Source organism: Uranotaenia lowii, chromosome 2 (assembly GCF_029784155.1).
Source record: "Uranotaenia lowii strain MFRU-FL chromosome 2, ASM2978415v1, whole genome shotgun sequence".
NCBI classification, from domain to species: Eukaryota; Metazoa; Arthropoda; class Insecta; order Diptera; family Culicidae; genus Uranotaenia; species Uranotaenia lowii.
In genome coordinates this window covers 332,673,002-332,697,147 of record NC_073692.1, presented here as the reverse complement: position 1 = coordinate 332,697,147, position 24,146 = coordinate 332,673,002, and the positions used below count along the sequence as shown (strand labels likewise).

The following is a 24,146-nucleotide window of genomic DNA, read 5'->3' as shown; positions in this document are numbered from 1 at the left end:
AGGAGTTAGATTTAAAAAAATGAATGTTTTGAAACAAAATCATCATTGTTTTGGTTCAAAAGCCTAGTTTTCTCTGCGTGTAGAACGGTCCTAAAACTTTTTAAAACAGTTTTGCGCTAAACCCCATGCCATGATTAATGAATAATAAACTGATGAGCGCCGTTGCTTATCTACCGCACGGGGCCATGACTTTGAAGCTACCTCTACCGGAAGATCGGTTGTTCCGAGAAAGCAATAAATGTATTTTTATTTAGGTGTATTGTGGCTTATTACCTCTCTAATCTTCTCGCTTGTTTCCCCCTCCAGATGTACGGTGGTATGCGCGGTATTAAGGGTTTGGTGTGCGAAACCTCGGTCCTCGATCCAGATGAGGGTATCCGTTTCCGAGGTCTCTCGATTCCCGAATGCCAGAAGGTGCTGCCCAAGGCTCCGGGTAAGTGTTTCATTTTCGGTCGCTCGGCGTTTGCTATATTTTTTATTGGTCCTAGAAATGGTATCGAGTGAGATTATTACCTTGACTAATTGGAAGTGCAAACATGTTGTATGTAGTATGAAGTAGTATTTATAGTGCGATATATGTGTTACTGTGTAGCTTGTTGCACTTGTAGGATTAAACGGGTGCTTGAGTCGGTCAATTAAATAGAGGTAAACGTGTCAATGGCGCTATTCGATAGTAAACTAGGTACTCTATTAGTGAGAAACCATTATCATTGAAAGTCTAGTCAGAAGTCAACCTTTGTTTAAAGTGTCAATCTAAAAAACTGTTATAGCAATTCATTGTTTTCTTGAACTAAGTTGAAACTTTAGTGAGCATATCTTAAATTAGAAGAGCATTGAGCTCAGGACCGATCAAAGGAAATTATACTATCGTCGAGCAGTAAATATAACGAGCCTTTTGCACGTCCACAGGTGGTGCCGAACCGCTGCCCGAGGGTCTCTTCTGGCTGTTGATCACCGGAGATGTCCCAACCAAGGCCCAGGTCGATGCTCTGTCCCGCGAGTGGGCCAACCGAGCTGCCCTGCCCTCTCACGTCGTCACCATGTTGAACAACATGCCGACTACGCTGCACCCGATGTCCCAGCTGAGCTGCGCCGTGACTGCCCTGAACCACGAGAGCAAATACGCCAAGGCTTACTCCGAGGGCGTCCACAAGAGCAAGTACTGGGAATACGTCTACGAGGACAGCATGGATCTGATTGCTAAACTGCCAGTGGTGGCCGCCACCATCTACCGCAACACGTACCGTGACGGAAAGGGCATCGGTGCCATCGACCCCAAGAAGGATTGGTCCGCCAACTTCACGAAAATGTTGGGATACGAGGATGAAAAGTTCACCGAACTGATGCGTCTGTACCTGACCATTCACAGTGACCACGAGGGTGGCAACGTGTCTGCCCACACCGTGCACTTGGTTGGATCCGCTCTGAGCGATCCCTACCTATCGTTCGCTGCTGGTATGAATGGACTGGCTGGTCCTCTCCACGGTCTTGCCAACCAGGAAGTATTAGTGTGGCTGCAAAAGCTGCGCAAGGAACTCGGTGATAGCGCCACTGAAGATCAGGTTAAGGAGTTCATTTGGAAGACGCTGAAATCTGGACAGGTAAGCTCAAGCTCGAATGCTCAAACGAAAAACAAAAAATACAAATTTTTTCTCCCGCAGGTTGTTCCCGGCTACGGCCACGCTGTCCTGCGTAAGACCGATCCTCGGTACACTTGCCAGCGCGAGTTTGCCTTGAAGCATCTACCAAACGACCCCCTGTTCAACTTGGTGTCCAACATCTACAAGGTTGTGCCCCCAATCCTCACTGAACTGGGCAAGGTCAAGAACCCATGGCCCAATGTAGATGCCCACTCTGGCGTTCTGCTGCAATACTATGGCTTGAAGGAAATGAACTACTATACCGTTCTCTTCGGCGTTTCCCGTGCTCTTGGAGTGCTGGCATCTCTCGTTTGGGATCGGGCTCTTGGTCTGCCAATCGAACGCCCCAAATCCATGTCCACCGATGGATTGATGAAGGCCACTGGTGCTAAGTAAACTAGTGCTAAGTTAAAAAATTACCCAAACCCGTCATCAACACGTCAACCAAAAACCGAAACCAACTGAAACATTTTTTTTGTCAAAAACCGAGTACGATAAGACGAACCAGTGAACCAACTTCAGAAGGAAAGATCAACAAAGAGATTGCCGGGCGTCTCGTTCAAGAGTACGACAGAAGTATTTGGAACCAGAGAGAATGACATCTTTCCCTTTGCCTGCCCCGTTCCAATATCCCGAATTGTCCCTCGTTAATAAAAAAAAACTTGACAAGGACAAATTGAAACATGTTTTCAAATGCATATAAATTTGTTACATTGTATGATTTTAATTAAGTGATAAGAGCATTAGTAACTTAATTAGTTTAAGGAACAAGTCTAACGGCGCAACAAACTCCTTGCAAGCCAAGGAGTGGGAGGACTCTCACTCTGTAAACAAAACTAAGTTTTTTGCTCGTCAAATCAACGAAAACGGAAATCCCAATAAAACAAATTGTTTATTTATTATCTATTTAAATGCAACTTATTTAAATGATGCCAGCTATTTATAGATTGGATAACGTGTTCAAATGGGATATAATAAAGAGAAATGCCAATACAGACGATTCAAAATCCAATGTGTTGATATTTTTTGACACCTATTTAGAGTCACATACGCATCATCAACTAGCTCATCTAGAATACGTTAGTAGTTTAAAAAGTGCTACCTCATCATCTTACGCGATCTAGTGGACCGCAAATACAATTCAGCATCAGCTCCAGAACATTTCCCACTTTTTGCACAGCTCATATGAACGAAAGAAACGACAATTTCTTCTCTCTGTTTTCCGGTTCAATTCAGTGTTTGGTGTCTTTGTCTTCGGAAAATTGCCACAAAATTTTGTCATTCCCATGAAGTACTTTCTGAAATTCTACAATAAACAATAAGTAAGAATATGATGAAACAAAAAACGTTACTTAGACATCGTCTGAAACCAAGGATAATAAGATGTAACGAAAACTTACACAATAATATGAAACAAATCAGTAGTACCTACATATAGAATAAAACGGAAAACGTAGGAAAATTATTTCAATGAAATCACGAAATCCTCCTTCTAGCAAAAGAGAATCAAAAATTAACAAAAAAAAGTCCTTTTTACAGATGGAATCTTCAGTGTGGTTAATTATTCACATTAATACGTTCTTTTTGATTTGGGATAAGCGTTTTACTTTTGGCGTTCTATTTGTATTCGATTTTCTCACTTCTAGTCTGTTTTATTCTCATTGTTCTTGGTACTTGTACTGGCATTAACAGGAAATTAGAAGAATAATTTATTGGTCAAAATAAATCTCAAGAGGACTACCTGTATTTAGTTTTATTTCTTTTCATATAATCATGAGAAATTTCCTAGTTTTTTCTTCACAATCTTACAAATAGATAGGAACTTATTAATTTTCACATTCATTATAAGTTGTGCGTAGTAGCATTTGGTATTCGTACAAGCTAAATCCTATTGTACCCTTAGACTTGAAGAGTAAGATTCCCCAGGATTTTGTTCTTATCCGACTGAACAGTTACGGAACTTATTAACACATTAAGAACCGCGAAGAGATCGAAGCCGAAAACACCGATTTTCGGCCTCCATATATTGCTATATTTCTATCTAACCATTTCAAGATTTAATCAACTACTGAACTGAAGAGACTATAGTAAACAAAGAGGCACCATCTGATCCCTTTCAAAATAATGAGATTGCAACATGCTGTAGGGCTGCCTTCAAGACTGTTTGGTTTTGCTCGATTGGAATGACACTGATAGAAAATCAAAAACTTTTATCGTAATATTTCGTCTCTTTGTTTACCATAGACTCGTTATTCTGAACCTCTGGTGTTCTGAAAATTGAAGACGTTTATTCATCCTGTGTTATCATATCACGAAGTTCTTTAATATTCTGGAGTCACGTGACGTGACTGGTAAAATTTCACCTCTTATTGCTGAGGCCTGTGAGCCCTCCTGGCAAAAAATGTCAATTAAATTGAGCTACAAACACCAAGGCGAATCACGTAACGTGACACGCGACTAAGATTAGTTTTCTCTTCTAGTTCTCATTTTATGCAATCTTTCATGAAAACAGTGGAACGATCTACACCATCTGAATGCTCTTTTTGCGGAGTAAGAGTAACTGAGGAGGATTTGATCGAGCCCGACGCGCATGTGATATGAGAGGGGCCATCTTTGATATTTTATCGGATTGTTCAAACAATCAATGTTTTAAAATTCATAAAACTTTGTAACTTGACAGATAAGTTGTCAGGTGGATTATGTTGTCACAGTACAGACACGAATGCCATAAGAATATTAAAATGTTTTGAATCAAAGCAATCGAAAGATTATTTTTAATTCAACCACGGTATAAAAAAAAAGTTCAGATACCAGTATTTCGATAGCAACTTACTAGACAGATAGTAGCTGTCGAAATACCGGTATCTGAACTTTGCTTATATGTACCGTAGTTGAATTAAAGAAAATCTTTCGATTGCTTTGATTCAGTAGAATTATTTAACTATGTAGGCTTACAACACATAATAGAATTAAAGTGTTTTTTTTTTTAAATCATAATTATTCGAATGGTAAAATGTTAATGAAAGAGTCTTCGTATCTCGATGTTTCATTGGAAAATTTAGCTAGAGAGTAGAAAAAATAACTTACGAGTTCAGTTAGAGTTTAATAAAGTGTCGCTTTATTTGGAACTAAATGGAGTTTGACGTGTTACACACTCAATTATTGGCAAATAGTCTACTCCTCTCTCTTTCTGGATGTAATCTACATTTGTTAACACCAGTGCAATGTAGAAATAATGAAACAATACAACAATATTAAGATTTACACTAATTACTCAAAGGTTCGTATAACCTTTGGTCATCTGTCAAAAACAATCGTACAAATATCTTAAATTCTACAAATTACTGCTTGTCTCGACGGAAAAACGGTTTTACACGGGGTACTGAAGATTCACTGGAACCACCGGTGTCCAGCAACTCTTCGTCCAAATTGATAGTGCTCTAAAAATACAAAACAATAACAATGGAGAACAACTCAAACATTCAATAGCCTACCGCATTGCTGAAATTGAGGTCCTCGTTTTGAGTAAAACGACGGAGAGATTGGAATACGATCGGTTGTCGTTTGGAACTATCCGCTTTCGATCGTGGGAAGAATGTTTTCGACTCTCGCTTGCGTAGTACGCTGCTTTGGAAGGTACTGTAATTGGAGCTGGACTCGACATCTTTGGCGGCGTGATTGTTTTTCGGTGAAGCCAAACTTGGGCTGCTATCAACCGTAATAGGTCGCATGGGCGTCGACGTAAGCTGCACCGTCAAAGGAGCGTCCGCGATCAGGGCTTCGTTTTCAATCTTACTGTTCAACTGCTGCTCCAGGTCAGCAATTTTAACGTTCAAGCCGGTGACGGTGGTTTCGAGATTTTCGATTTGCTTTTGAGCATTAGTCAGTGAATTCAAGTTTTCCTCATAGAGAGCGTTTTTCTGGTCCAATTCCTTCTGCGCCTTTGAAACGTTTTCTTGTGAATCACTTTCAAGCTGTTTTATTCTTGTGTCCTTTTCCTCGAGATCTTTTTTCAACTGCTCAGCTTCCTTTTCCATACCTTCAACTTTAACTTGAAGCTCTTTCCGTTGATCTTCAAGGCGCTTTTGTTCACCGTTGAGCTTGGCGTGTAGAGCATAAATTTCATTGTTGCGATCTTCCAGAACAGCTTGCATTCCTGAAAGTTTAGACTCAAGATCGTTCGATCGCGACTTCTCTGTTTCTAGCTTATTGGAACAATTGTTTAACTCTTCGCGGTTTTTCTCAATAGTTTCTGTCATTGATAATGTTTCTGTTTGGAGCGCAGTGATGGCTTGCTTTAGGGCAGCACAATCCGATTCCGATTTTTGAATATCTTCATTGTACCGCGTTTGCCAAGTCTGCTGCACTTCTTGCAGTTTAAGGTCCATGGTTTTTTCGAAGTCAACCATCTTATTCTCGAGACTAGTTAGTTCCGAGGAAATTTGAGTTTTCTCGACAAGCAACATGTCTGCGTTAGCTTTCAGCGCTTCATTAGACTGAAGCTCATGGGTTATGCGAGAACGAGCTTGTTCGAGATCTTGTTGAAGCTTGTTCATTTCAATCTCCATTGTTTCCAACTTTATGGAATACGAAGTGGAGGTTATTTGTTGAGCATTTTCTGCATCAGACAACAGCTGACGAAGTTCGTTATTTTTGTTAACCAATTCATTGACTTGGGCCTGTAGCTCTTCGTTGTGCTTGGATTCTTCTTCAGAGCGGAGACTTTCCTCTTCATCTGAAATCAAAGTTCCAGAAAGTGGATGCATATAACAAAAGTATTAAATTCCTCCGAATGGTCTTCAAAAATTTAAACAAAAGCTGAACAAGCTTTAAAGACACATTAAAATTTACGTCGAATAGTTTCCAAAAACTTATTCAGACAAAGACTGAATAAAATTTTAAGAAATTTTTTATGGAACTTCTTGTCTCTTGGGTAAGAGGTAACAATAAATGTGACCAATTAAACTTACAACTACTCTTCATTTCCTCGAATTGCTTGATGAATTCCAAACATTGTGCCTTTGTCTGGCGACAATCTTTCATCAATTGAATCCTCTTAAGATCGGATTGACCCAATACGTCGACAGCCCGATTGTAGTTTTTTGTGAACCCTTCTGCCATGTTGGAGTGATCAGCAGTTCTGTTATAAAAATATTAATTAATTCCAATCTAATCTGCTCCTAGTCGATGCTAGAATTCCCGTACAATTGTTGCATAATGGTTACCATCCGTTCACATTGCGACAGTTCCAGCTGCAGCCGGTTTCTTTCCGCACCAGTTTCCTCCAACGCACCCTGATAGATTTCCAGCTGGTTTTGCAACCGAAGCTCCCGTATACGTACCCTCATGATTTCCGACAAAACCGCAGCCTTATCCAGAACGTACAAACGACGCACATCAATTAAAATGTCTACACTGGTGTCGCGCTCATCCGGATCAAAGTCGTCCGACAACGACTCGCCGGCAGTGGACACCTGATCTTCGGTATCCGACTCCATCGGGGCTCCCTTTTCGCGGAATTGATTTGTTTCCAAATTGTCCGCCTGTAAGAAAAACGGTGTGGTTTTTACTAACTATTATAAAGTATTATGGACTTTACTTTTTCGGAAATATTCATCGTTGCGAAAATTCACAATGTTTTAATACGCGAAATTTTTAGCGTTTTCCACGGACGCAGGACCCGCAGGACACGTGCACAACTTTTTTGTATAAAATTAACACTGGAAATGATTTATACCCAAACGGCCAAACTTTACCTTCATACAGCTTCATACTATACATGTGCATAGTGCACTATTAGAAAGTATTACAAAGCTGTGGTTTAACAGTTGAAAGTTACTATTCAAATGCATGCATGCATGTTTGACTTGTTGATGGAGCAACTTTGGGTTATCGAAAACTAGAGTATACTTGTTTTGTTAAATATTTTGTTTATATAGCTTATCCCACCCACTCCCAAATTAAACAAAAAATAACTTCAGAATGAAAATTGCCGAATAAAATTATTTAAATTTTTATAGATTACAGAAAATAAAGGATTGTAAATTAATTATAAATTATCATAGGAGATGGTAGAATTCCAGTGGCCTTGGGAGTACAATTTCCCACCATTTTTCACGTAAGTAAATTACAATATATGAAACGGCCGAATCTGCAGCCCAATTTTCTTTCGTTCCAGTTTTCAATCCCACGGCAAAACAAAAGAGCAACAGCTAACAACATGGAAAGCATTGATCCTGGGCTACCAGAAACACACCGGGAAAGCCATCCTGAATCTGAACGAAGATGGACCGTTGTTCGTTAACGAAAGTATTTCGCGAAAATTGCCATCCGAAGGGCGCCTGTGGCTACTAGAAGAGCTGGCCAAATCCGGCAATGCCGCTCCCGTAGACAAACGCAAACAACAGTGGGAGGTTTACTGGCACACACTGGACGAATGGGGTGGTATAATTTACGGGTGGGCTGCAGCCAACGGAATGACCAACACAGTCTGTACGATCTATGAGCTCGTGTCCGGAGAAAATACCGTTGGCGAAGAATTTCACGGGTTAGATGAGGATGTGTTCAAGAAAGCGTTGAAGCTACTGGAAACGAAAGGTAAATGTGAGCTGATAGCTTTCGACGATAATGAAGGTGTTAAATTTTTCTAATCAAACAGTGTAATAAAACAATTTGAAGAAAAATCACGATAGCCATCATTATGATGGAACAATATAATGGATATTAACATGTTTATTATTTGTAAAGCTTTAACAAAAGTGTTCTAAAATAAAAATAGCTCTACCACCAGCTATTGAAAATTAATGCTACTTTGGAAAATTAATGATAATATTTGACAGCATCGATAATTTTAAATTCAATTTATTTTAACATTATTCGGTTCAGGGTTGTAGATTTTTTATGTCCACTGGAGATGTGGAACCAACTTGAAAATAGAACCAATTTTTCATATTTTAACCATGTTCCTTAAATTTATTTCCCATTTACAAATACAGTTCAAAGTCAATTCGGGCCGCAGAGTAAAAGCGCGTATCCTCGTCCCCAACCTTGCGCACAAAAGCACCATCAACCAAACGGCCCTCATCTACAAATTTCTGCATCTGTTCCGTCGTGAAGGGTCCATGGATTTCCGTTCCATTTTGTTGATCTTTGTATTCCCACATCAACACCGTTTTTTCCGGAGCCTCAACTTCGCCCGTAGTTTCCGACGCTTTCGATTGAGACGACGCGGAAGCGACCGGTTCTGTGCCATCGGTATCTTTCAATTTATCCTTTTCTTTGCTATCGAAATCATCCGCGTACATATCCAGCTCTTCATCTGGTTTAACCGATTGATTGGGTGGTTTAGCTTTATTTATTTTCTTTTGAATCTGTTCGTACGTTTCTTCGTATATGTCCATGTTGCCATTTCGCGTTAGCAGCTCGTTTGCCAGTTCAGTAAGCTTTGTTACTTTCTCGCTGGAATCGTCCAACGTGCCAGCCTTCTTCATTTTCCAACGCTGGGCTGTTGTTAGTTTGGCGGTTTTCTTTCCAATCCGCTGGAGTGCTTTTTTGATAGTTTCTTTCGGTTCCATCATTTCCAGAATACTTTGGTAAACTTGGGTACAATCTGTCTGCTGAGATTTTTCCTTCTCGTTGTCGTCATCGTCGTCGGAATCCGAATCTGCCAACCCCTTAACTTTATCTTTGTCCTCCTTATAGTTCGGGTCGTTTTTTATTTTGACCCAATCGATGTTATCCAACCAGTTATCTCTGATTTCGGCGCCTTTCTTCCACAAGTAGTGCCCATCCGCATCGAAATGTCCTTCCTCCATTTCTTCCTTCATGTTGAACGGAGTGAATTTCATCTCTCCGTCCACACGGGCCACACCGTCTTCCTGACCATCCAGGTCGTTATCATCCAGAACATTATATCTATTTAAGGGCAAGAACTCTTTAAAATTCGCAGACTTTCAAACACATATTTCGACTCATACTCACTGGGCTTCATCGTCGCCGCTGTCCTCTTCATCGGAATCCAAGGTGTGCTTACTGGTAGATGGCCGGTTACTTTGTTTGTCCTGCACCAAGTCGTCCAAGTAATTGTCCTCTTCTACTATTTCCGAGGCTTTTCTCTTTGACATGTTGGTTTTTTTTCGGGGTTTTCCACAGAGCACAGAACAATTTTTTTAAGCAGTAACGAAAGTAAACAACGTAAATATTGATTTTATTCGGATTTTTTGTTTAACAACACGACCCGATATAATTAATTTAAAAAACCTTAAGGTTTACTCACTTTTTAATTACATACTAAAAGCGAGTAAACCCAAAGCGTTTTTTGATGTTGCCGATTGTCAACCACATGATAAAGTGAACATTGGTAAAATTTTGATAGTTTTACACATATATATTTTATCGTGTAGACCTTTTTTTCGAGCGCGCGCCATTTTTGTCTTACAATTTTTCGATAAATAATTTTTTGCGAAAATGCTGTATGGTAAGTTCGTTTTATGAATATGCTATAGGTTTATTGAAATTAATGTATTCACTCTCTTTCTGAAAGGTGAAACAAATAGTACTTCCTTTTGGGCGCCGTTCCTGGGGCAGCGGAAAAAGCTTTCGGTGAAGTGTGAGATCGGGAAGATGCCATCGGAAGGTACGATTGATGGAATTCCTTGTCCCAAACTGCCTGGTATTAGCTCAACCCAGCTCAGCTCCTGGTCAACGGAAAGAACAGCGAAAACTTTGGTGGTGAGTACATTTCAAGAATAATTGTTTAATATTTGTTTATATTTATTATTAATTTGTTTTACAGTGGACATTCCAAGACGGGCAACTTAGTTCCGGTAAATTTGGCTCGGAAACGGGTATGACCACACGCCGTATCGTACTGCTTCAAACCTGGATCACGCACACCGGAGAATGCGCCGCTTCCAGCCACGGTGGAAAAAAAACCCCGACAGAAAACCGAGAATGGACGGCAACTCAGACATTTGCGAGTTATTGGGAACGATGACGGATTTGCTGCAATATATAGTGTCGTGACCGGACGCCATATTTTTCTTTTTGAATTCAAAGTTCCTTAATTCTTAACGCGTCTTTTCACTCTAAAGTTATTTTCTCAACTCCCGTTCTTCAACGAACTCTCCAACATCTCACACACACATAGATACTTCTCCACAAGAATTAGTATCACTCTGGTTTCCCCAATACAATTGCATAATAACTTTTAGCTCTAGCTTTAAACACGCTTATGTGATGATACTCACGACATACGTCGAATTACACTTTGAATGTACAATAATCCAAATGAATACTAGATTCACATTTTATTACCTTATCAATCCTAGATCCTACATCCTCCTCCTTGCCTACTCTTAGGTTATCTATATTTGTATGAAAATAATTTTTTTTCTTTTGCGTAATAACTAACTGTTATACAAGTCGAGAATCTTAGTTAAAATAACAAATAAAATATGTACTCTTATTTTTTACGTTAAACACCACTATCGTGACTGATTATATGATACACTGATTTCATATATTAGCTGCGTTCATAATACCTTTTACAATTTCAAGATTTGTTTTCACTGAAGCCATACTTACTTTTCAAGCTCTCTCTACAGCATGACAATATCCACGAATGAACGTCATCTTCAAGAATATCGAAATCTTTTTCTATGATTTTGTCGCTCTCAGACCACATACATTTTTAATTTGACTTCTATGACTTGAAGTACAAATTTCTCAATGTAGCTTTTCATTGAACAGTTTTCTGAGCGGTACCATTTATTTAAGCGTTAAAGCGTGTCATGTTGACTTTATACTAATTTTCACCTCCATCCGTAACATTCTCTACAGTCACATTAGTGTAGAATTAGAATTTTAGTTATAAACACTTTATCTAGGATCTTTCCTCAGATTGTAATAATTTAATGTTTCAAACAATATTAAATATGTTGAAATATGTTTATGGTAAATCAAAACACTTGAGAAATATGCTCATTTCCATAATTAAATTAAAAATATAGTTTCCATGCATGTTCGATGCGTAATTTTGAATATAATAAGATTGTTAAATATTTTCCTTATTCAAATTATTTCAATTTTTTGGTCTAGTTGTAGACAAAAAATCACTGGGCTGCATATTTTAGCGTACCCAAATTATCTTGACAATGTAACACGCAGTTAGAAATTTTCATCAAATTTTAAAAACCAAAATAAGTATAGTTCCTAGATATGCGATAGAGCAATGTCTTTAGTTGCTTCAAGTCAAAAATACCGAAAATGAAACGTAACTGTATACAGACACATTCGGCCAGACAAAATGATTTTGGATTTTTTTAATTATTGTAGGTTTTGAAAGTTGCTCACACGACCTCCATCCGAAAACTTTGATATTCTTCATTGTATAGTTTATGCTTGTAAAACTTTGCAAATTTGTAAGTAATGTATTATTTTTGAACCACCCTAACAATAAAGTTATTATTTTTTGAGTGAATCTCACCTCTTAACTTACTACATAATAACAGCTGTAGATGTGACACCCTTGCAAGCATGACTCACACTTTGAATTTATCAATTTCACTTACATTTTTTTGTTCTTCAAGCAACGCTGCAACAATTCATAACAGTCTGAAAATGTTTAACTAAGCTCTGAGCAATACATAATGTTTCATTTATTATACCATCCGATATTAGGAAAATGAACCACCTTGATGATAATTTGCATAACGTGTCAATCTAGAGAAATGTAACGTATGTAACGTTCTTGAAAGGAACCCCTGGAGTTCGGCCCATCTAACATTTGTCCAAAAAAGAATTAAGATTGTTTACATCCGTGTACACTTTCTCTTTGGCTTGAGTTAGCTGGCCGTGTACTTGAAAGCTTTTAATTCATTTAAAATTTCCTCTGCATAACCGAAAAGAAATGGATAGGATAGCGTGTAATTGACTGGCGTTTTCCTGGATATTAACATGTCTGTGACATTTGTGGTCAACCTTATACTTACGGATAATGGCAATAATAACCCAGCGCATCGTGAAAGTAGGAAGTCCACTACAATATCCTTTGGTCTTTATTCTGCATTCACAACAACAATGTAGGCCATCATGAACTGGAGAGGTTGGTATTTCAATTGTCCAATGTACGATATCCCGGGATCCGCCCATCCAGATATGGTAGGAAATCATCAACTTACGTTCGAATCTGTTCACCACTGATTCCCACCTAACGCTGACTGCAAACTGGTAACTAACAAAAAAACTATTGCTTTTTTAAACCATTTAGGATAGGAGGCTTTTTGCAATTCATACCATTCTTGGAAGTGTATCAAACTAATGAGTTGAGAAAGCATGGTAGGAAAGCTGAAAACTTGCAATTTAAATTTGTTGAAGCACCGTCTCGTACAAATCCGAATGACGAAAAATTATGGAGAAATTTGAGACTTAACTTATTCATATTTAGAATTCAGTATAAATTAAACATGCCTTTTATCGTAAGAATTTATTTTCTAATGTAAATCAAATCATTGCGGTATAAATTTAAGGCTTAAAACCTGTTTATTACTTGAAAAAAAAAACTAGATCACACATTCATGCTTATTTTTAATTATTAATTTAATTCTTAGTCCCAAACTGAAGCCTCCAGTGGGATCCTTATAGTATTCATTTAAAATTTGAATTTTTAAAACAACTTTTCTGTGAGGCTACCTTCAGAAATAGAATAAGTTCAGGATCCGACTTCATCAACTTCAAAAGAAAATTATGATTTTTTTAATCTAAGAAGATTTTCCGGAAACTATCACATGAAAAAAATTTGAGTTCAACATAATACTATTACTTTTGGAATTGCGTTGTGTTTAAATTATTTTTATTAATCTAAATTTCAATTACAATAATTGGTTCTGAACTTCATAATGTTCTTATTATTAAAATTTGCGAGTTAGTGACTTCAATAAGTAAAAATACGCATTTTTTCTATCTATATTCTTATTCAGACTTTTTTTACTTTAATCACCTTCAGTAAAATTTGTACCATGATCAACATGTTGTACGATATAGATTCATTATAAAACACATGTTTCATCCCATAACTAAATAGTGTAGGTATTTCATTGATGAGTGTGTTGTGGTATTGAGCTAACTTATCTTGGTCTCAGTCTTCATTAAATAGAACTGATTAATTTAAACTTCTATCATTCAACTTATTCATCAATTCATGAACGCATAAATATATCCACAACTTCACTTCCTTAATTTGAAAATCTGCTAAAAATAAATGGCATTCAATATCAACGAAATCGTTAACGTTTTCTCTATAATTTTCCGATTAAAAAATCTTCATTTGGAAAAAATGTTTTCATTTGCTTCATTCCTCTGACCTTACGTCGGCAGTTTTTTTTTTTAATTTCGATTCATAAAAATACTTCATTTTAAAACCATGTTTCTTTTTTTTTCATGCACCGTTCCTCTTACCTTACGTCGGCAGAGTTTGGTATATTTTTAGTTTGTTTAAAATCATCCATATCAGCTCTGACCTTCCATCGGCAGAGTTTTTCTTCTTTAATTTTTTTGATTCAATTAAAAAAATACTTCATTTAAAAAACGTCTTTTCGCGTGCTTCATTCCTCTGACCTTACGTCGGCAGAGTTTTTTTTTTAATATTTCGATTAATTATAATGCTTCATTGTAAAACCATGTTTCTTTTTTTCATGCACCGTTCCTCTGACCTTACGTCGGCAGAGTTTGGTATATTTTTCGCTTTTTTTAAAAAATCCATTAAAATCAGTTCTTTTTTGACCTTCCATCGGCAGGGTTTTTCTTTTGATAATTTTCGATTCAATAAAAATACTTCATTTTTTCATCTTTTCACTTGCTTTATTCCTCTGACCTTACGTCGGCAGAGTTTTTTTTTTTTAATATTTCGATTCATAAAAATACTTCATTTTAAAACCATTTTTCTTTTTTTTTCATGCACCGTTCCTCTGACCTTACGTCGGCAGAGTATGGTATATTTTTCGCTTGTTAAAAAAAATCCGTTAAAATCATCCGTATCAGTTCTTTTCTCTAACCTTCCATCGGCCGAGTTTTTTTTCAATAATTTTCCGATTCAATAAAAAATCTTCATTTTAAATACATCTTTTTACTCGCTTCATTCCTCTGACCTTACGTCGGCAGAGTTTTTTTTTTTTAATATTTCGACTAATTATAATGCTTCATTTTAAAATCATGTTTCTTTTTTTTTTTTATTCACCGTTCCTCTGACCTTACGTCGGCAGAGTTTGGTATATTTTTCGCTTGTTTAAAAAAATCCATTAAAATCAGTTCTTTCTCTGACCTTCCATCGGCAGAGTTTTTCTGTTAATAATTTTCGATTCAATAAAAATACTTCATTTTAAAAACATCTTTCGCTTGCTTCATTCCTCTGACCAATAATTTTCCGATTCAATAAAAAATCTTCTTTTTAAAAACATCTTTTTACTTGCTTCATTCCTCTGACCTTACGTCGGCAGAGTTTTTTTTTTTAATATTTCGTTTTTTTTATAATGCTTCATTTTAAAATCATGTTTCTTTTTTTACTCACCGTTCCTCTGACCTTACGTCGGCAGAGTTTGGTATATTTTTCGCTTGTTTAAAAAAATCCATTAAAATCAGTTCTTTTCTCTGACCTTCCATCGGCAGAGTTTTTCTTTTAATAATTTTCGATTCAATAAAAATACTTCATTTTAAAAACATCTTTTCGCTTGCTTCATTCCTCTGACCTTACGTCGGCAGAGATTTTTAATAATTCCTTTTATAAAAAATATTTCATTTTAAAACTGTTTCTTTTTTTCCATGCACTGCTCCTCTGACCTTACGTCGGCAGAGTTTGGTATATTTTTCGCTTTTTAAAAAATTCTATGAAAATCTTCCATATCAGTCTTTATCTCTGACCTTCCATCGGAGATCTTTATTTTATAATTTTTCGAATCAGTACAAAAAAAGCTTTATAAATTTGCTTATTTCTCTGACCTTACGTCGGCAGAGTATGAAATATTTTCGCTTTTTTTAAAATTTCTTCAAAATAATCATATCTGTTCTTTCATTGCACTTTTCATTCTTTTATTTCTGGTTAGAAAAAAATCACCACCTGTTAATACACTTTTTTTTTTTTGATTGCTTCATTAGTCGGAGCTTCCGATTGCGTGTAAACATATTATTCAGATGTTGAAAATTCCATTTAAAATTATATTTCTTTTCAGTGCGGCAAGATGAGTTTAATCAATATTCAATTATGTTTCTGACTGAGCTACAACCAATTATTGTTTTTCTAGCCGAGTACTCACCGATTGGAAGCTTATATTGCGCCAATTGTCGTGACCGGACGCCATATTTTTCTTTTTGAATTCAAAGTTCCTTAATTCTTAACGCGTCTTTTCACTCTAAAGTTATTTTCTCAACTCCCGTTCTTCAACGAACTCTCCAACATCTCACACACACATAGATACTTCTCCACAAGAATTAGTATCACTCTGGTTTCCCCAATACAATTGCATAATAACTTTTAGCTCTAGCTTTAAACACGCTTATGTGATGATACTCACGACATACGTCGAATTACACTTTGAATGTACAATAATCCAAATGAATACTAGATTCACATTTTATTACCTTATCAATCCTAGATCCTACATATAGATTCTTGACAATTTAAGGAGTTTTGTTTTTCCACCTGGTGTTAGAAAAGTGCAAAAACAGTATTATTATAGAGCATTCATAAAATTTTAAAATTAAATAAAATTATTTCGAATTTCTATTTTAAATTAAACAGTTTGCTTAAGTTAATTCTTGTTTTGAGGAATTATATTCCTGATTGGTTGTGCTTTTAAATAAACGTTTATCATGTTTATTACAAAGCATAACTAATCATGAATAAAATTCCTTGAAATAAGTATTAACTTAAGCAAACTATTCCAATCCATGAAAGTATAAATTATTCATGGTAAACCATGAAAGATTATGGTTGAAACATTACATACATACCATTGAAAAACCTTGATTTCCATCTTCGTTTAAACAATGGAAATAAACGGATTTTCATGGTTTTATTGTGAAAAAGTGGAAGCTGTTATCATCATGAACTTCACATTTTTGAGCTTCCAAATGTATGGGAAATCGCCATTTTTTTCATGGTCACGCTGCATAACAATACCCCTTTTTCATGGTTATTTTCGCCAAAACAGTGAAATGTATGGTCGGAAACTATGAATTCCAATGTACATTCACGGTATCGGAGACGATAATATGCATTGGCCCTTATTCTGCGCCTCGAGTGACGTGACGATAGTAGAGTCACCCAAGTCACTCTATTCCAGCAGTCTGTTTAGGTGAGGAACGTCACTTCGGATGAACTTTGTGAGTTCTTACCCTATTCTCGTAGTCACCGTGGGTGAGAATCGTCGCATTCGGGTGACGATTTTAGGTGACAATTGTCGGTACCTTTTCAGGTGGCGACGAGATAGAAATTCAATGAAAAATTTATGAAACAGGGAATAATTTGCATCTAAAACTTCAACAACATTAAAGTATGACCATTTTAAAAACAATTTTCACGAACAAATCTAGATTCGCTTAACTAATTCGGCAATCGATGAGGATTGTCGGTACCTTTTCAGGTGGTGACGAAAAAGAAATTTAACAGAAAATTTATGTACATGGGAATGAAAGGCTCTAAATAGTTAATTAAATGATAAGAATGATAGTTTTGAATATGTATAATTTTTTCTATTTATTGAAATTTTTTGCAAAATGTGAAAACACGAACACTTTGAAAATAAAATATTAGTAATTAGTCCAAATTAGCAATTAGTTAGCAAATATTAGCAATTATCGGAAGGTTTGGTTTGGTCGGTCGGTATGTGGATGTTTAGGTAAGTGAAGGTAACACAGGCTTCGATCGAGTTCTATAATAACAAATCGGCTGGAGGCTTTTTCGACGGAATACCACGACTTTCGTGGTATGGAAGATGGCGAAGTCATGTTGTAAGTTCTTGTTCAGTTCTAAGATTGCAAACACTTTTCCAAATCTAAAAAATAAAACAATAAAATCCATTAGTAAAGATTCAGTACGCCACAACCAACTGATGGTTCGGATCGATAATTTCCGGCTTGCCACGATGGTAACCTTGGTTGGGGAAAATGTATAAACCGGCACCATTCGGAGCCGTCGGCATCTGATTTTGTTTTTTTGGCAATAATACCCAGATCCGAACCAAGCTTTGATGAGCGAAATTTTTACTTACGTCCCACAAATTGTCCGTTTATAATCCTCAAGTAGCTTACTGTGACCGTACAATCCGATGATGGCCATTTTCGAACCGAAATTCTTAACCGTTACACGAAAAACTAATTCGGAAAATCCGAAGCGAAAGCAAAATCAAAACAGCACCAGCTAAATTCTACCATTTTGACAGATGTGTTCATTCGGCCACTCACCTAGAATGAACCTCTGTCACTTTGCCCATACCGACTACGGGAATAAGGTGACAAATCTCACGGTGACTCCGAGGTGAGGTGACAATCATCACGTCACGCGCGGCGCAGAATAAGGGCCATTGTGTAGACCATAAAACTTATGGTTTGTGATTATGGAATTCATGGTTTTTTCATCGTACAATTCCAAAACTAACAGCAGCAGGCTGATCGGCAGCAGCCTGCTGCTGTTAGTCACCCAATCACCCGATTCACACTTTTATTACGCATTCACTAATAAATTTACCGCTACACTCGCAACTCACCAAGTTAACATTCACTATGACGAGAAAATTGAAAATTTTATTTACCGATAACTGCCTCAGAAACATTTGGGGTAAGTGCAAGTTGAACGAATCAAAGGACGAATGAGACAAATTTCCCCTCCAGCTGGTCGGCAACAGAAAGTTGATCAGCAGCAGCAAGCTAGTTTGACCAATGGCGCACCAAATTCACACATTTCATTATGCATTTTCTCACCAATTTTCCGCTACACTAGATATTTCACTTATTAAACAGCCACTACGCCGAGAAAATTGAAAATTTCCCATAGTATTTGCATCAGAAACATTTGGGCGTAAGTGCAAGTTGAACGAATCAAAGGACGAAAGAAAAGAGACGAATGAAACAAATTTCCCCGCCAAACGACGAATGTGTTCAGACGTATGAACGATTTATGTTTGAATATGTCGTATGTTCCTATATGATTAAAAAATAGCTCTAAAAATTGCAAAAAATTAAATTCATAATGTGGAATATCTGAAACAATTAGTTTCCATTAATATTGCGTATTTTTGGAAGGGTTATCGGCGCAGGAATAAAAATAGGATTTGAAAAACACTCTTTAAATTTCAGAAGCGTTTTTCTCGGTTCGGTGTTTCTGTTTCATTCGACGTAATGAAAGCTCACGCGAGAATTTAAAGTTTAGTGTTCATTGAACAGGCCGTATTTCCTGGTTTTAAAATGTCTATTAACCTTGGTTATTTTGACGTTTGATTTTTTGTTTGTTTTTTTTTTAAGCGGTTGGCATAAAACTTTACCAACTACTTCCACACACACTATACAACATTTGAAAAGGAGGATGCATTCCCTATCATTGGTCGAAATTGATTGTCCACATTCTTTCAGCCAATGGGCGATCGCTTCGTCCCTGTTTGCGTATTGAATGCAATAATGGTCCAACACCGCTATGTCGAACCTTGTCGAACGAGCAGTATGGCCGAGAGGTTATAACGGTGATGACAAACGCTTCTTCTACTAGCATTTAATGCTCGTAAATATTCGGCTTTCTCTCAAAATTATAAGTTCTAAATTGATTTTAACAGTTAATTAGTTTCTACTCCTCGAAGATCAACTTACCGTTTCAGATTTAATCGGTACCAATTAATAGTGAAATTACCGTTCAGGATAGTGTTTGGTAGACTATTTTGTGCAAGTATTGGAAAGGGTAACAAGTGGGGACCAAAGGCGAATGTCCTGAGTTCGTGTGTTTTCGAATGCGTTTTTTTTTTCTCACGAATAAATTCGTCACCTAGAAGCAGCGGTTGAGTAAACTGTTTTCCCTTAAAGTCGTCTGGTCTTTGTTTCGAGATCTCTAGGAAAGATTCTACAGATATTCTTGAACGAATAAAGAATATCAGCAATATTTGTGCATACACAGAACGTAAACAAGCTGGCTCAGTAGTTTGACCTATTGAGGGGGTAGTTTTCTAGGACTTGTTCCATTTCATCCATCGCATAATGTTGGTAACAGTAACGACGGCAGCGGATTTCACATTTCCACTGGAGGTTTCCGATGACTTGGAACTGGAAAATTTCAAAGCCCTGTGCGAAATCGAAAGCGGATTTCCAGCAAAGGAGATTGTGCTAACGTTCCGTGGAAAACGTTTGACCGAGGACAAGAAAACGTTGACCGAACATGGCATTCACGATGGGGACATGGTCTTGCTGCAGCATATCAGTGAAGTTGCATCTCAGCAAACAACCCAGTCACGATCCCAGTCAGCAGCTCAGCAGGGAACAGGTTAGTTGTCTCCAGTCACCCACTTTGGATGATGTTTTCCCATTGCTTTTTTTTTGCAGTACGCAAGTCAGTTACATTGATCATATTAGGCAACGTGAAATCTTCGAACTGCATCTGTTGAGTCCCACACCCTCAAATGGGGGATGACGATTGCAGGTTATTGACCTTTCCATATTTACACCTTCGCGAATTGCATTTTCTATGTATTTCGTTTTTTTCTGCAATTGCGATGGACTGTTAATAGAATACGGAGATGCGCTGTCATACTTTCGTGTAGTTTGGGGAACGGTATATACCTAGCAATGTACTCAGCTGCTGGAACAGTAAAAATAAAAAAAAATTAATAACTGAACGAAATACCAAGGCCAGAGGCTGATTTGTTGTGATTTTCTGAAGGACAAATAACCTTTGTAATTCAAGCTAGTTTGTGAAAAGGCTATCGAATAGAAACCGTCAGACATACCTGCTTAAAAAAATCAATTTTCCCTAAAATTCCTGGTTTGACTTCAAATTTAAAGTTTTTTGAGCTTCTTTGGATCATTAACTATAGTTTTTCTCACAGTCTCGCACAGTCTCTAGTTTTTATGTGGGCTAATAAAAACGCATAATCGCATTTGGCGAAACTAAAATGGTGTATTAATTGGCTTATCTGTTAATTGGTGACATTTGATTGATTCTATTCTATCTGTAGGCTACGGCTACGGTTCTAACTTTGTCAAATTCTATAATTCCAGGTGGGACATCCCGACTCGCCAGTCTAGATTTCAGCTCGATCCAGGTACCAGGTGCGTCCACTAGTTCCTCCACCAGTGGTGGCGCTGTTGGTGGTGGTGGCGTTTCTGGCTTCCTCAACAACAACAAACCATCGCCAACGGTTGCGCCCGAAGATGATCCAGCCGTAGTACGTGAAATGTTCCTAACTAACCCGGACCAATTGGCACTGCTCAAACAGAACAATCCCCGGCTGGCTGAAGCCTTACTATCTGGGAATTTGGAAACATTCGCAACCGTGTTGCGGAAACAGATAGCGGAAAAAATGGAAAAACAACAGCAACGTTTGCGTATCCTGCAGGCCAGTCCATTCGACGCCGAAGCCCAGCGCTTGATTGCCGAGGAAATTAAACAGAAAAACATCGAAGCTAATATGGAAGCGGCGATGGAGTACAATCCGGAAACCTTCGGAACCGTTGTGATGTTGTACATCAACTGTCGAGTCAATGGGCACCCGGTGAAGGCGTTTATAGATTCCGGTGCCCAGGCCACTATTATGAGTGCAGCTGCAGCAGAACGATGCAACATAATGCGACTGGTGGATACTAGATGGGCCGGAATTGCTAAGGGCGTTGGTGTTCAGAAAATTATAGGCCGCATCCACATGGTGCAGATTCAGATTGAAAATGACTTTCTTACCTCAAGCTTCTCGGTACTAGAGGAGCAACCCATGGACATGCTTTTGGGACTCGACATGTTGAAGAGACATCAGGTAAATTCTCAAAAACTTCTTTGTTTAGAGTTTCAATGTTAATTTTTGGTTGAATTTTCAAGTGCAACATCGATTTGAAAAACAACCTTTTGAAAATCGGAACAACCGGAACGGAGACCCGATTTCTCGCCGAAGGTGAGCTGCCAGAGTGTGCCCGTTTGACTGGCAGTCCAGAGGAGGAACAGAAAGCCCTGCAAGAATCAGCCCGTTTGGCCGAGGAATTAGCTGTCAAAGAAGCGCTAACCAAGAGTGAGCAGGATCAAGGTTAGCAAATTTATTATAATTTAAAATCTTTCTGACAGACTAATCTTAAAAAAAAAATCAATTCTCACTATTCTAACCTATTGTTTAGATCGGCATTTTTTTGTATATTAAGAGCGATAGAATTTCATACGAGAGTATTGCATTTGGCGACATGTTGAAGAGATTTCGGCAGTCACCTTTTTTGAGCTTATACCAATAATCAATTTTGCAGTAATCACCAAAGTTATATTTAAATATTTTTAGATCAAAGTTAAGCTTCATTAAAGGCTTAGGCAGCATTGAAAAACTGCGCCGAAATGTTCGAACGTCCCGACTCATTAACAATGATGAATACTACCTTTAAAAAAGTTGGCCCAGTTTTGAAGCCTAATAACTTTTTTTTATTTTAACTCGAATCGATTTGCAGTCTTCGGACAAAATATATGTCAAAATTTGGGCTCTAAGAAAACCCGTTTTCAAAAGAAATCGGCCGAATGAAACCAAAGTTATTGATGAAAAACTAGTTTTTCATGTTTCTCCGGAACAAAATGTCTAAAAATCCCATACAAACTTCAGGCTCGTTGAGCGACCCCTTCCCGTGATCCGATCTGGCCCAAATTTGGCATGAGATTTTGCACTAGGCCTAGGATCAATTTTAGCCTGCAGCGCATAACATTTTACTGGTTTTGAATTTCCCATACAAATTTTGGGCAGTCTAATGTAAAGTGTTACTCTGCAAAGATTCAGACTTCCAAGAATGCAATGCAGCAAAAAAAAATTGTGCCAAAAAGTGGTACCCCGTGAAAAACGTCCAAATAGTGTCGTGGAACACCGTACTAAAGAAAAATGCTAGACCGTCCTGAAGTGGAACTTTAGAAATAAGCATAAGACTACTGTCATCCCGTTGAAATTGGAAGAAAAATTTCGTTTTTCGCATGGAAACAATTTTGTGAAAGTGTTTTTTTTTCTCATTCAGTGGTAAATTTCAAAAAGTTACATGTGCTGGAAAATATACTGTTAAAGAGTAGAATTTGCGCTTCATCTATAGAATTCAGTGGTCTAACTTATCGAAATCTTTCTTGCCTTTAGATAACTTTGATAAGGACGAAAAGCAGTTGTCAGGTCAGGGTTTGTCCCAAAAGCGTCGGCGCTCTCGTAAGTGAAATATCACCATTTAACATCGTTTTTCTTGCAGTTAAACCTTTTGAAATGTATATCGTTCGTTTCTTGTTCCAGCTTCAACCAGTGGAACCAGCAGCGGAAACACCAATACCGGAGGTGCTAGCAGTCGTAGTTCTCCGACTAGCGCTGGCCCCCAACAGAAGCCCGGCGAGGATGTACCTCTGGTGTTGCTGCCGACGGATCGCTTCAGCGAAATGGATGTGGTCGAACTGGAATCGATGGGTTTCAGCCGGCATATGGTGATCACTGAGCTGCGCGCTGCTGATGGAGACAAGGCCAAAGCCACTTCGGGATTGTTTGCCAAACTCGGTTGAATATTGGCAGAGATCTCTGCCAAACACCTTGTATGAGTTTTTTGTGCTTTGATTTGAGACCCACTCCTTGAAGGATTGGAAATATAACACTTTGCATTTGGATAGCCAAATATCAGGCGCATTAACCACCTAAAACAACGACAGTGTTGAGAGGCATTTATTCGATTTATTTTTTGCCAACAAACACAGACAACAGCAATGTTGCCTCATCGTTAATTTTGTAATCGTATTTTTATTTTTGATAATTCGTAAATTAAGTTTTTCCAATCCTGATCCATTTCTTACATTTTCAAATCCTTTCTGTTTGAAATGTTCTTCTACTTATATGATTTCTAGATTTTCTTGCAAGTACCTTGGGAAAACGATTTCAGAATTAACGATAATGTCAACATGTGCTTTTCTTCATTATTGAGTTAAAAACACACACCTTTATGGTGGATTAACGTTATTAAAAACACTCGGTTAATGAGAAAATTTTGTCGAGGATTTCTTTTTTTTCATAAAGTGCGGAAACAAGTTTATTTACAATAATTTGTGGAGGTTGGAACAAGTAAAGCTGAAATAACACGAACGAGACTTAAACTATAAAAGTTACTAAAACAGATTTTTCATAATAAAAACTATTTGATGCATGTCGGTTCTAGTGTTTAATGTAGTTCAGAATAACCATATGGTCATTGTTTTTCGTCATGTTCCACTATGAACTGAATTGATGGTGACACTTCTTGTGGAATCGAATCGTCCATCGAGAGATGAGTTTTTTGATGGTT

The 24,146-nt window shown here is 37.6% G+C and overlaps 7 protein-coding genes across 10 annotated transcripts in view; 4 read left to right on the top strand and 3 right to left on the bottom strand.

The window, feature by feature from the left end:
* LOC129746289 (probable citrate synthase 2, mitochondrial) overlaps nt 1-3,386 on the top strand; it is a 30,168-nt gene extending 26,782 nt beyond the window's left edge. For both annotated transcript variants that reach the window (XM_055739887.1, XM_055739888.1), the window contains exons 4-6: nt 307-433; nt 910-1,601; nt 1,662-3,386. In XM_055739887.1, coding sequence (XP_055595862.1) covers nt 307-433; nt 910-1,601; nt 1,662-2,036 — 1,194 coding nt within the window. In that variant the 3' untranslated portion in view covers nt 2,037-3,386. The remainder of the gene's footprint in view (nt 1-306; nt 434-909; nt 1,602-1,661) is intronic.
* Nucleotides 3,387-4,758: 1,372 nt separating this feature from the next.
* LOC129747615 (putative leucine-rich repeat-containing protein DDB_G0290503) lies at nt 4,759-7,370 on the bottom strand. Its single transcript, XM_055741905.1, has 5 exons — nt 7,240-7,370; nt 6,846-7,183; nt 6,611-6,780; nt 5,135-6,375; nt 4,759-5,080 (listed from the first exon to the last, which is right to left on the bottom strand). Exons 1-5 carry the CDS (start codon nt 7,255-7,257, stop codon nt 4,982-4,984), a joined length of 1,866 nt encoding a protein of 621 aa, XP_055597880.1. The 5' UTR covers nt 7,258-7,370; the 3' UTR covers nt 4,759-4,981.
* A 194-nt stretch (nt 7,371-7,564) lies between these two features.
* On the top strand, nt 7,565-8,444 carry LOC129745551 (vacuolar protein-sorting-associated protein 25). The gene is made up of 2 exons (XM_055738681.1): nt 7,565-7,758; nt 7,819-8,444. The coding sequence occupies exons 1-2, from the start codon at nt 7,709-7,711 to the stop codon at nt 8,288-8,290; spliced, it is 522 nt and encodes a 173-aa protein (XP_055594656.1). The 5' UTR covers nt 7,565-7,708; the 3' UTR covers nt 8,291-8,444.
* A 3-nt stretch (nt 8,445-8,447) lies between these two features.
* Nucleotides 8,448-9,858, bottom strand: LOC129745550 (CD2 antigen cytoplasmic tail-binding protein 2 homolog). Of its 2 annotated transcripts, none has more exons than XM_055738680.1 (2): nt 9,617-9,753; nt 8,448-9,554 (listed from the first exon to the last, which is right to left on the bottom strand). In XM_055738680.1, exons 1-2 carry the CDS (start codon nt 9,649-9,651, stop codon nt 8,624-8,626), a joined length of 966 nt encoding a protein of 321 aa, XP_055594655.1. In that variant the 5' UTR covers nt 9,652-9,753; the 3' UTR covers nt 8,448-8,623. The 2 variants fall into 2 exon arrangements, with proteins under 2 accessions (XP_055594655.1, XP_055594653.1); XM_055738678.1 differs by having other exon boundaries at nt 8,451-9,554; nt 9,621-9,858.
* Nucleotides 9,859-9,990: 132 nt separating this feature from the next.
* Nucleotides 9,991-10,725, top strand: LOC129742350 (uncharacterized). The gene is made up of 3 exons (XM_055734242.1): nt 9,991-10,116; nt 10,183-10,370; nt 10,435-10,725. The coding sequence occupies exons 1-3, from the start codon at nt 10,107-10,109 to the stop codon at nt 10,633-10,635; spliced, it is 399 nt and encodes a 132-aa protein (XP_055590217.1). The 5' UTR covers nt 9,991-10,106; the 3' UTR covers nt 10,636-10,725.
* An 8,597-nt stretch (nt 10,726-19,322) lies between these two features.
* Nucleotides 19,323-24,008, top strand: LOC129741991 (protein DDI1 homolog 2). Of its 2 annotated transcripts, XM_055733836.1 has the most exons (5): nt 19,323-20,154; nt 20,889-21,637; nt 21,700-21,901; nt 22,970-23,035; nt 23,117-24,008. In XM_055733836.1, exons 1-5 carry the CDS (start codon nt 19,872-19,874, stop codon nt 23,374-23,376), a joined length of 1,560 nt encoding a protein of 519 aa, XP_055589811.1. In that variant the 5' UTR covers nt 19,323-19,871; the 3' UTR covers nt 23,377-24,008. The 2 variants fall into 2 exon arrangements, with proteins under 2 accessions (XP_055589811.1, XP_055589812.1); XM_055733837.1 differs by lacking the exon at nt 22,970-23,035 and having other exon boundaries at nt 19,324-20,154.
* The window catches only part of LOC129741990 (zinc finger protein 883-like), a 23,657-nt gene continuing 23,373 nt past the window's right edge, over nt 23,863-24,146 (bottom strand). The window contains exon 8 of the mRNA XM_055733835.1: nt 23,863-24,146. Within this exon, the coding sequence (XP_055589810.1) occupies nt 24,051-24,146 (96 nt within the window). The 3' untranslated portion in view covers nt 23,863-24,050.